This window comes from Anolis carolinensis, chromosome 3, assembly GCF_035594765.1.
Source record: "Anolis carolinensis isolate JA03-04 chromosome 3, rAnoCar3.1.pri, whole genome shotgun sequence".
NCBI classification, from domain to species: domain Eukaryota; kingdom Metazoa; phylum Chordata; class Lepidosauria; order Squamata; family Dactyloidae; genus Anolis; species Anolis carolinensis.
This window is the reverse complement of record NC_085843.1, coordinates 193,492,952-193,505,249: the sequence shown is the minus strand read 5'-3', so window position 1 is coordinate 193,505,249 and position 12,298 is coordinate 193,492,952. Positions and strand designations below refer to the sequence as shown.

Genomic DNA, 12,298 nt, shown 5'->3' with positions numbered 1-12,298 from the left:
GGACTGCTTCTGCTTCTGAATCCATCAGAGGCGAGGTGGGAAACCTAATAAACTGTCATTCATGGATTTGAAGTCTTGTGTCTTTTGTGAGTCTTTCCCAGGAACTGGGTGTGTCTGGGTGGAATGTGGCTGATGGGTCCTGGTGGTCCAATGCCATCTAGACAAAAGAGGGGCTGGCTGATGGACAAAAGCTGTTTTAGGTTACATACAATTGAGGATTCACAGAGGTGGTCTGGATAGTTTCTATAGATCAGGCAATGTTTCCAGGGCTAGCCTAGATCATGTTATGCCAGATAGATAAAGGATATTGGATTATGGTGATTTTTTTCTGGATCGGAGTGAGGCGAGGGTGATGTGAGTTCACATTCCCAAGGAACTTCATAGAAAGGTTACTTTTAGGGCAATTAAAAATGACTATGTAACTGGTTATATTTTCCAACGGAGCCACATCTTACAATTTAAATACTCTATATAACTCATATTATTGGGGGTTTGATTTCTCGATAACACATGAACCAGAAACAAAACTAATCCAAAAGCTGGCGTAGTGTGTTTCTTCCCATTATGGTGGGGGAAGAAGAAGAAGAAAATGACTGCTTAGCCTCAACTGGCACAGCCAAAAGTTTAGAACAGGGTTTTTGACTGCAACTCCCAGTATTCCTCATCATTGGCCTGAGCTGGGGGAACTGAAGTCCAGAAACATTTGAGTATAAGAAATCTGAAGCTTTCACTTTTAATTTGAATTACTTGTCTCAACCCAAAATGCAGTTAATCTTAACCATGGTTTATTGAAACAAAGTGCCTTTGTAAACCAAGGTTTATTATTATTTTGTTTCAATAAACTTTAGTTAAAAGTAAACATTGTTTCTAGACATAGTTCCAAACTGAGAGTAAAAAAAATGAAAGCAAACATTCTAACCTACTCCTCCCTGTCACCCTTTAGATGTTATGTGAAATATTTTGTTGCTTTTACAAATATACTTTTTTTTGCTTTGTTACCAATTATACATTTTTGCTTTGCTACCAATTAAGCCTCAACTGGTCAAAATAATATGCACCTTTTGCAAGCTGCTAGTGTGTTAGAAATAATTAAAGATGAGCTCAATACTATGCATGTATGCCAACTAATAAAATAAGAGTGAGCTCAAATTATGAGCAAACTAACTTATAAAAGCACCTGTGGCTAGAACCATTGGGACTTAGCCAAACACAAATTGTGTCAACTAAAGATGGAAAGAAGTAAAAACTGATAAAAAGCAATTAGCTATCTCCAGTCAAACTGACCTAACAATTACAGAACAACGTGTGCCAAGTAATGGGTGGTGTAAATAGAGGGCAGGGATACTGGAATGATGGGTGATGTATGCAGGAATGTGACTTCATGTGACTACATGTGACTTCATTAGGAACCTCAGACAGGTGAAAAGTTTGGATTACCCAGCCAATGGGGAAGCAAGAAAGAGACTAACATCTCATATGAAAGAGAATAAAGAACTTTATTTTTCTGTTGTTGGGTGTGCCTGCTTGCTATACACCCAATCTTCCAAGATTGTAATAAATATATTCTGCTTCACCAATTTTTGTCCAGATCTCTTTTCAGAATTTAAGATTCTTTTTTCTAACAGCAGGTGAGAAAAGCAGCAGATGAGAAAAGTTTGTCTAAATCCTTCCATAGGATTCTAAACCATAAAATAATTGTTACAGATGAAAACAGCTATTGTTTCTATTGTTTGTTCAGTGTCCCAGACTTCACTGACTGTGATATGCAAGCTGAGAATACTAATTTTGTAGTACAATGATGAACATTTATGAGTAAGGTGTTTCAAAGGTTGATCCAAAGTTTGATTGGATTATTAACAGCAGGTAATATCTAACCAAACATTTTGGTTATTTAATGATTAATAGGAAACGAGCACTTCAAGGCCAGTTCCATGCCAAAGAGGAAGAAGCCAAAAGCACTGAACTGGTAGACTAAACAAAACTGTCAAAGGTTCGCTGATCTAAGCAAGTACTCTGGCATTATTCGATCAACAAATCCACATTTTTTCCAAATGGCACAACAAGCAAGCCCGCCAAGATCATTACTAAGGGTTGCAGGTGTTTATAGTACTTTGTTTCTGAAACAATTTTCAACTTTATTTTGTATCAGTTTACACAAAGAGGTCTAGACTGCTTTCTTTTTAAAAGTGTCTAGCTTTGTGACAATCTAGAGTCTACCAAGAACTCCAGAAGATGATGCCAATTATATAAATTCTGTCATGATTTTCACTTCCGCTGAAAATACTTTGTCAGGACCTTTATCAGGATGAACTGAAGTGTCACCAAAGAACACACAAGCTTCCTGGTTCTACAGAACTTTTAGGTTCTACAGAGCTTTCAATTAGTTTAAACTTGCATAATATTTTGTGACATTTTTGGTTGGTACCCAACTGCAAATTGTGTTTTCTGCTTTGTTTTCCCATAGAGAAATGTAGCCGTTGTTGTTGTTGTTGTTGTTGTTGTTGTTGTTGTTAAGAATACATATATCAATAGAAAACAAAATCCCATGAGAAAAAAGTAAAAAATATGAAATGAAAATAGTAGAGGGAAAATGAAGCTAGAAATTTACAATTGAACCACAATGGCCAAGAATTGTCTATGCACAAGATATGTCCTCATCATATCACAATCGAAGCTTGAATCTGCTCAACTTCTAAAATTACACTTATTCGTGAAAGAAGCTTGGAATGAAATTATTCTCTGCCTGCTCCTTTCACAGTCTCCACTTCTAACTTGCAAGCTTCTGTGGTACCCTCTCCCCAAATAAATCTTGCCAAGAAAACATATAGGTCAGCATAAATCAGAGAAAACATGAAGGCACACAACCACAACAATTCTCTTGGGCACACTTTGGGGATTTTTTGGTCAGGCTGTTTGCTTTCTACTTGAATATGCCAGGCATATCTATTGTTTTCACAGTTTGTCAAAAACATGTTGCTAAATCAAACACTCAAAATGTCATGGAATGCTAAAGCCCAATATTCAAAAGTATGGAATGCTAAGATAAAGTACTCAAAAGCATGGAATGCATTCTATTTGTGTACAATTGTTATTCTAATCTTCAGATAAAAGACTTTTCATTAGAGTTATGTAATCCAGGTAAAGTTTGTGTCCTGGCTTTCGGTGGGGGCCCTGATCCATTTTTTGAAAGCCTCCTGAATATCAGAGGGCAGATATCTGTTTTCGCTCTGGAGATGCCAAAAGATCTGTTTTCTATTGGCTCAATATGGAAGGGGCTTCCCAGGCTCCCGTTCCCTGTCATTTTAGGCATTTAAGCTGTTTGTTTTTACTCTAGAGGAGAGGCGCTTAATTGCAGGCAGGCGCACACGCTTTATGGAGGCTTCTTGTTATTAAAGCTGTTTTTCTACTCTAGAGGAGAAGCAGGAGAGGCAGCACACCTGCTTTCTCTCAACAGCACCAGCACACCATATAGCTTTTCAAGAGGAATTTTAAGGAGGCTCAGGGAAGGAAGAGCCATAACCTGTAGCTCAGTAGAGCGATCCTCCCTGGACTACCTTAAAAATCCCCATACTTGTCTGCAAGGCTGCAATCTCCTTTCTGCTTGGGGTTTTTCCTCCTTAAAGCGTTTCTACTTTCTACTATAGAGGAGAGGTAGGCTTTTTTGTTTTTGTTTGCTGGGATTACTATTATTAATAATAATCTTTTAGAAGCATTTCCTGAATGAGAGGAAGGGAAGGAGAAAAAGAACCTAAAAGGGCGAAAGCCCCCAAACGCACACGCACACCCCACCCACCATCCCTCAGGTCTCAAACTCCCAGTCAGTCGCACTAAATATAAAGAATCAGGAAAATAAAGGAAAATCAAAAAGATTCAACTGTGATGCTGAATAGGGGAGAAGGAGTGCGTTTTCGTACCGGGAGGACCCTTACCATTACGGGTTCCTGAAGTACTGAAGGTACTGAAAAAAACAGAGGAAACGAAATCCGCACACAACCCTACCTTTCATAGTACGAATATATGGACCATAATCTTCCTTCTGTGAAAGGAATAGAATTTTCCAACCTTCTCTTATAAGCACCACAGAGGCACTGGGCTGGCCAATGCCAGATATAGGATGCTAGTTAGATTAGGGATGAAAAGATATTTGGAAATATCTGAATCCCAGATGAGCAAGAAGGTTCCTGGTGTTATGGAATGCTGACAAGGAGAATCATGAATGGACACTTTTAAAGTTTTCTTATTTACTTATTTATTTATTTAGGATGTATTCTGCATGAAAAATACATGCAAGGCTATTATACAAGAAATTGGGATTTTCTACTAAGAAATATTATTTTTTCTCTCCAGAAACAAGATCTCTAAAGAGAAAACATTATTTTTTCAGCATTTCTGAATAGAAAATTCTGTTTTCTGCATGCATACAACACCATGTGTGGGTTTTTCAAAGAAGAAATACTGAATTGTAAATAGCTCTTAAAATTCTTCAATATTAAGCAACTTTCTCACAGCAGAGAGGGAAATGGTTAAATGAGGCATTCTTGTCCATAAGAATGACCTTTACAAAAATTTACATCCCTAGTCTAGATGGCTCAATGGTGTGACTGGGAGAAAGGGGGTCCTTCTTAACTGTTCCCTATTCCTTGTGACAATTTGCTTTTGAAGCACATCCCAGTTTTATAATAGGACTGAGACGTGGCAGGAGGGGACTTCGGTTTGAGAAACCCCAACACAAAGCTCCCTTGGTCTTGTGGAACTGCTTTAGTTGTATGGTTCTTTGGAGACAGGCCAGAAATTGGGACTTGGCAGTAATTTGTTATGTAGATGACCTCCTGCAGCTGCTTTGGTGAACAATGTAAGGAGCTGTTGTAAACCAGCACGACACCACCTAGCATCTCACAGGGCTTCTCAACAATACTCAGCTCTGTCTTTCTTTCTTTGGATGATGCTGTCTGGAGAGCCATGGATCAACTTTAGATACTCTTTCTGACTAGATTCAGCAATCTCTTTTGCCACTGGTTTTGCTCCGTCATAAAACAGTGCTTGGAACAGTTGTACATGTTCTTCACAATGTTGAGTTCTAATAAACAAACTCATTTTCCTTCACTTTAGGCATTTTTATGGAGGTTTTAAAATGCAATGTTTTGTTAAGTGGTTCTCTCTATGTGATTCTGAATTTATATCTGTTCATACTCTAATGTACATCAGTTGCAATTATCTATATATATACGCACACACACATACACATACATACATTTAAGTCAATGAAATCAGCTGGCTTAAGCATGCATAATTTGTGTTTATCCATGACAAGAATGTGGACGTGAACCCCACACAAGTTCAACAAAACTTTCTTTGCAGTTATGCCCTTTTTAGATGGGATATTTTGATATTCTGCAGGGCATGCCCATTCTGAATAAATTCTGCCAAGAATATCCTGTTCATCTGAGAGTTACCAAAAGTCCAAAATGACTTGAAGACACACAATAGCAAATCTTGCATTGTATGATTTCAACTGAAGGCTTGCTGTCAAGCCTTGAGATACGGCAATGGCCACTTACTTGCCAGGGAAGAAGAAAGTTGTTCAGGAAGCCCCTGTTTGCAGTTTTACACCGGGGAAAAGCAAATGTTGCTGTTCCCCTGGCTCTCCAGTGATTCGCTGGAAATATGGGGAAATGACCTTATTTCCTCCCCTCTGCCCCAGCTGCAGAAGTATTGCAGAGCTGGACAGGAGTTGGCTAGGATCCTCTCACAGTACACTTTATGGCACTATATTACACATTGAAGGGAATGCTGGGATTTGCAGTTTAGGGTCGTCGTCGTCTCACTCGTTCAGTCATTTCCGACTCTTCGTGACCTCATGGACCAGTCCACGCCAGAGCTCCCTGTTTAGCAGTTTAGGGTAGGACATTTATAATTCTCAATCAGAGAGTTCTTGGGTCTCACTAAACTACAAATTCCAGAAATCCAGAGTCATAGCTGTTAAAGTGGAGTAATAATTCTATAACATTGTGATAGGGACCCATTAATCTTCTCCCAGCCAGTAAATAACAAAATGCACCCCTAAAGTTTGACAGATACTCGGATGGTAGTAGATGTTGAGCAAAACACCCGTGAATAACTCATTGCACAACATTCAAGAGAAGAAATATGTCTGAGCAGTTTCAAATTCTACATGCCTAGGTCACCGACAGGATCATGATTCAGGGATTAAATCCCAAATGTTGGCATTGTGGGAGTAGGGAGTCATGGTACTCTCATCTATGGTGGGAATGTGAAGAGATTTAAAAAAATTGGAACCAAATTCTAACTCAGGTTGAATTACATACTAAAACCAAATTTGATATAAATATGCAAATTCTGTTAATAGGGATATATGGGGACAGAAGAATTAAGGACCAAGACCAAGAATTAATGATGATAATGATAATGCAGTAATAGTATGGGGGTGGAAGATTAAAAAGAAATGGACATTTGAAAAATGGTATGAATATATGTGGGATCAAATACAACTGGATATTATGGACATTATAAGAAACAAAAAAACATGGTCAGACAAACAGAAGAAAATTAAAGAAATATGGTCTCCATTTAGCAGATGGCTACAGATTGTTAAACCATATGACAAAAGCTAGAAGAAAAAATTGGAAAGAATGGAAAGAAGGATCATGTAACAAGAAAATAAGGTTTAAGTTGTCAACAGAGAAGGGGATGGGGTGGCTGTGGGGTGGAAGAAGGGAATGGAAAAGAAAAATGTAACTATGATTATGTATTATAAAATAATAATGATTAATAAAAATTCCCTTTGTAGAGAAGAAAAAAAACATTCAAGATAAGAAATATGTCTGAGCAATTTCAAATTCTACATGCCTAGGTCACCGACAGGATCTTTAATAATTTTGTAATGTACTATTACATTATATCAATATCAATAATAGTATGTAGAGCCAGGCCTGCACATTAGCTGAGGTTAGGAGCACAGGACCCCTATGGAAGTGAAAAACCACGAATAAAGATATCTGCTACATTTTTACTTGTGAGAACATCTCTATAGGAAATTGTAGGTCTTCCAGCTGAGCTCTATCGCCAACCTCTACGAGAACCTGAACATAACATTGGTAGAAAAATCTAGTCTTCCAGCATGACTGATGGAAGTTTATAGAGTCACACTGGAGGAACTAGAGATTTTGAGGACTTCATCACACAGATTTAGGGCTCTGTTTCCATGCACTTTGAAAACGGAGCCCCAAAGAGATCATCACATAATGTAAAGGCATTTCCGATGAGGGTCTGTTTCTGCAGTGGATGGAAACAGAGTCCTAAAGTCATCTTCAGGAGTTGGGTGTTACCTAACTCCAAATGGTAAAAAGTGGGAGAAAGGCAGGCATTGATGCAGTAAGGACATGGGATGGCTGGCCATCCCAGAAGATAAGGAAAGACGGGAAGGAATGGGGTAAGACGATTCCCTCTGCTTTCCCATTGCTCATGGGATGAGGACCCTAGAGATAACATTTTAATAAAATTTGTGAATAATCACATCTGCAAAAGTAAAATGCAAATGTGGAAGGAAGATTGTACACAAAAACCCTAGCTTTCAAATGATGTGTTCAGAACTGAGGAGGCAGAGTTGTCCCTGTTACAATATCTGTCTCTACTGGCCTGGGTTTTGAATATCTTAGTTAATTTTGCTTGCTGGAATGAGGTCCCATTAAAATCTGGATATCCAGGTTCCTCCTTAGTACTGCATACATGTGCCAATGGATTCATGAATAAATGCAGCATGTTCCTCTTCCCATTGCAGATGTCCTGAGCTACAGGAAGTTATATAAGATCATATTAAACTAAAGGAATACAGATGTGTATATGATGAAACAGTTTGAAATTAAAACCAGAATGGGAAGGTTAACAGATTGGGTTTATACTGGAAATATAGTTAATCAGTAATGTCATTTAGAAAGCAAAATCCATTTGAAAAATTGAATGCTTAGGATGCATTGAGTAATATACTGTGATGTGGATTATTGTAAATGTAAGTTGTATAGTTACAATTCTGCACACGCTGGCATAAAATACTTTCTGATTTTCTTGTATGCTTTTCATAGACCCAGTGCTCCTCAGGTCAAACTAGCAAGTAATAATTCACCCTTGACTTCAGCTCATTTTATTTCTCTTGGTCAAAAGAAAAGAGAGAGAGGGAAGGAGAGAGAGAGAGAGAGAGAGAGAGAAGAGAAGGGAGGGGAGGGTGCTTGATTCCAGGCATGGGAGCTTCATTTGGAGCCAAACAGTAATTTCTTTATAGCTATACATGACTCATAGGAAAGAATGTCTCATGGGGATAGTAGCAACAAAAACAAAACAAAAAAGGCAGAGAGGATCTGTTTTAAGAGAGAACAACTAAGATAACTGAAGGCATTTGCACAGACGAGGCATGAAATCCCCTTAAGATTAAATTGAACTCCAATGTGAACATTAGCACTAAGGTCAGCCTCACCATTAGCCAGAATGAGGATGCCGCCTCGGGCAGCAAAGTTTCATTGCCATGAAAATGCAGCAAACTGTTAGTTATTAACTTTATTATCCCTGTATTTTTACTGCCACAGAGGGGGAGAAGTGTTGTATGTGTGTGTGTGGGAGCATTTCTGCTTCTGGTGCCAAAATATCTTGACTGGCTTAAGTGTTGTCCATGAGGCAACTATGCAGTCTGTCTCGGAGGGCAGAGATGGCATTTATTGCTGGGCTGCCTAAGGACAAACCTTGTAAGACTTGCCTTGGCCAGGATTTTCTTTCTCTTGTCCCCATCTCTTTCTTCCCGTAATGCCCTCTACACTACCATGAAACTGGAAATAAGAAAATAGAAGCCACAGCAGAGTTATCAGCTCCCCTTAGTCCCCAACCCAGGCACTAGCTGAGGCTCATTTATGCCAAGCCAAATGCCAAGGAGCATGCAGCTTTTGCATTATGACAGGGGTACAGGTATTTACCAGGCGTACAGGAATTTAAATATACATGCATTTTAAATTTTATAATTCACGATCTAATAGAGTCTAATTAGAGTTTTAATTGATGTGGTACTATTTTATTGCTTATTGATATGTTGTTGTTTTATTGAATGTATTCTGGGCAATGTAATTTGCCGACTGTTGTAAGCTGCCCTGAGTCCCTCCGGGTGAGAAGGGCGGGGTAAAAATTATGTAAATAAATAAATATTCTGCCTTCCTTTTACTTGCATCCTCAAATATCCAACATTGTAGCAACTTAAAATTGAGTATTTAGAAATATTGTTTAGGAATTCAAAGCAAAGTTACCAAGTGACCACAGACACCGAAAAGTACTAGATGTGAATGATTTCCAATCTGTTTATCTTCTGCAAAGCTAGACGTTTGGGGAAATCTCATTGGAGGTTCTCGACTCCCATCCCATAGCTACACTTCTCTAATTGTTCAAAACAAATGTACAAGAGGAGCATTATAGGAGTAGTAGGCTTTGCCACCGTCCTCCAACCAATGCAACTTTTCATTTTCAAGGTCCAAAACAAGCTTATGCATGTAGGTTGATTCCAGATCTTTCTGTCTGAGTGAATGAATGGTGGAGTGTGCTTTCATCATACCATTCTTCTCGTGTGTCTCTTCCACTCCCTGACAATACATAAGACATTTGCTACAGATCAGTCGCAGGAGTTTCTGACTCTTGAAAAGTGGCAACCCTCCAAAATGTTCAGAGATGGTTTGCCTTTGTCTTCCTCCGAGATTAAGAGAGTGTGACTTGACTGAGATCAACCAGTGGGTTTCCATGGCCAAGTGTGGATCTGAAACTTGGTAATCAGAATCCTAGTCCTAATGCAACCCAAACCATGACATCACACTGGCATGAGCAGAGTTTGGCCTGGGTACTGCATGAATGGAAGACCACTAGAGAATACCAGAGATCTTTAGGGAAGCCTGAACCTGCCAATGAATTGGTTACCAGGGGAGCAGGGTGCTGGCCAAATATACCTAAACAAAATGATGCCTTATAGTACCCCAAATGCTACATAGCTGATGATTTGCACCATGCTAAGTGCCTCTGAAAGATCCATCTAGAAGAGCACACAGCTTGTACCACATACAAGTTGAGCATTCTGATGGTTCAATATGTAAAACCTTTGTTTAACACATATAATTATTTAAAGCTACCCTTTAAGTTATATGTATGATGAGATGTATATGAAACATAAATTAATGTCATGTGTAGACTTGGGTCCAATTTCCAAGATATCTCATCATGTATATGCAAATACAGATATTCAAAAGCCAAAAACAAAAACTCGAGCAATTCTTATCCCAAGCATTTCAACCTGTAGTTCAAAAGGTTGGGTGGTGGAGCCACTGTGGAATTTCTGACACTAGCTTTACTAACATTAAAGTAGGGAGATGGAGAAAGAAGAGGCTCATATTTTCAGAACATAGTAACATAGCACATTCCGAGCTCTCTAGAAGAAGGTTGGATATCATAAATATGAAAATATACTACAGATGTAAGTACCTGCTAAAATATGTGAGGATGGTATCATAAGACGGAATTATCTGGATTTTGGGGTTTTGCTGCAAGAAGACCCAGCAGAGAGTAGTACGCAAGAGGTGGAATTCGTTGAAAGTAAATAACCTGTGAGGAAGGGAAAAATCTTTAGGACTTACCAGTTCAAATAGTATTTCTACAATAATTTTCAACTTAAAATAGTTGCACCGTTGTGTTGTTTAAGTGCAAAAACCCTCCACATCAACAGATTCTGCATCCACAGATTCTACCATCCACAGATTGAAAATAGTTCCCCACCCCACAAAAATCAAAAGCAAACTTTGTTTTTACTATTTTATATAAGGACACTATTTTATATTTTACTAGCTGTGCCCGGCCACGCGTTGCTGTGGCGAAGTCTGGTGGTATGGGAAATAAAGTATTAAGGAATTGGTGGTAGTTAAGGTAAAGGGTAAAGGTTTTCCCCTGACATTAAGTCCATTATAAATGGGTTATATAGTTGTGTGGAAGGGCCTTGAGTCTACACTGCCATATAATCCAGTTCAAATCAGATAATCTGTATCTTATAGGCAGTGTGGAAGAGGCCTAAGTGAGGCCTAACTCTGCCTGTCCCCTGGGCTGAGTGGGTTGCTAGGAGTCCAAGTGGGCGGAGCTTAGCCTTCTAACTGGCAGCAATTGGATAAAAACAATTATTCATCTCCCTCTAATTAGGACTTTATTTTTCTTTTCTTTTTGTTGTATGAACGTAGAGGCATGGGTGAGGGGTAGTGCTGCCAGGTTTAGTGTTTCTGGGATGTGTAGTTTTGTTGTTTTGTCCTAGGCCGAAATTTCATTACTCTTTTATATATATATAGATATAGATATAATGGGGCTTGAGGATCCATAGATGTTGGTATCCTGGAAACAAACCCTAACAGACACAAAGGGCCTGCTGGACACTTAAATATACATTATTTTCCTCCAGTATTTATGTATATCTTTTAGAAAAAGCACCAATTAGCTGGTGACCAAAGATATAAGCTTTATTTCCTGATCACTACTGAGAAATGTAGCCTGTCTCCATGCACTTTTGACCTGTTTGCCCCTATTTTATCCATTGATGGTGATGTTTGTTTTTATTACCTTCCCTATTTGTCATTATGGTTTTTTGTCTCTTGTTTTTAATTGCTTATTATATCTGAATGTTATGTTGATATTGTTTTTACTTACTCACTTTGCTTTAAACTTTCATATTTGTTTTATCTTGGGCTTGGCCCCATGTTTGCCGCCCCGAGTCCCTTCAGGGAGATGGTGGTGGGATAGAAAAATAAATAAATAAATAAATAAATAAATAAATAATTGTATCCCGGATTGGAATACAGAAAATGTTGATTTCTAAATTAAAAGTGCACTGGCCAATTTATCTGTATTTCTAAAGTAAGTATTTCTTGTATCTCTCCATTGGAGATACATACTATTTATTTGGTCCCCTACTAACTTAGCTAGTTACCTTTTGAACTAATCTGGTGAAAAATTACCTTCTGGGCTGTGATGAAATAGCCTTTGTAGATTGGAGATGAGAGCAGGGTATGTTCAGATGAATTTTTACATAACATAATGATGCAGAGGCTTTTGTAAGGGTCACATGGTGGCAAAGAAACTTTAAAAGGACAGCTCTTTAAACTTTGTGGAAGGGAGCTAATTGCTTTTGGAGAAGGGCAAAGCTAATGAATCGCTCAGATAGACAAGAGTCTGTTTAAGGGTTTGAAGCATGGAAAATGTGCATAGCTTTCAGCAGCATTTTGGA

General features: G+C 38.5%; 1 protein-coding gene and 1 long non-coding RNA gene across 6 annotated transcripts in view; one reads left to right on the top strand and one right to left on the bottom strand.

Moving 5' to 3' along the window:
- LOC134297714 (uncharacterized) overlaps positions 1-12,298 on the top strand; it is a 123,494-nt gene that overhangs the window by 43,535 nt on the left and 67,661 nt on the right. The gene's annotated exons all lie outside the window — the stretch shown is intronic.
- The window catches only part of btbd16 (BTB domain containing 16), a 74,032-nt gene that overhangs the window by 19,218 nt on the left and 42,516 nt on the right, over positions 1-12,298 (bottom strand). For 4 of the 5 annotated variants that reach the window (XM_062976024.1, XM_062976025.1, XM_062976027.1 and 1 more), the window contains one exon: positions 10,519-10,638. The exons of the other annotated variant lie outside the window; for it this stretch is intronic. In XM_062976024.1, the coding sequence (XP_062832094.1) occupies positions 10,519-10,638 (120 nt within the window). The remainder of the gene's footprint in view (positions 1-10,518; positions 10,639-12,298) is intronic. 5 annotated transcript variants of the gene reach the window in all.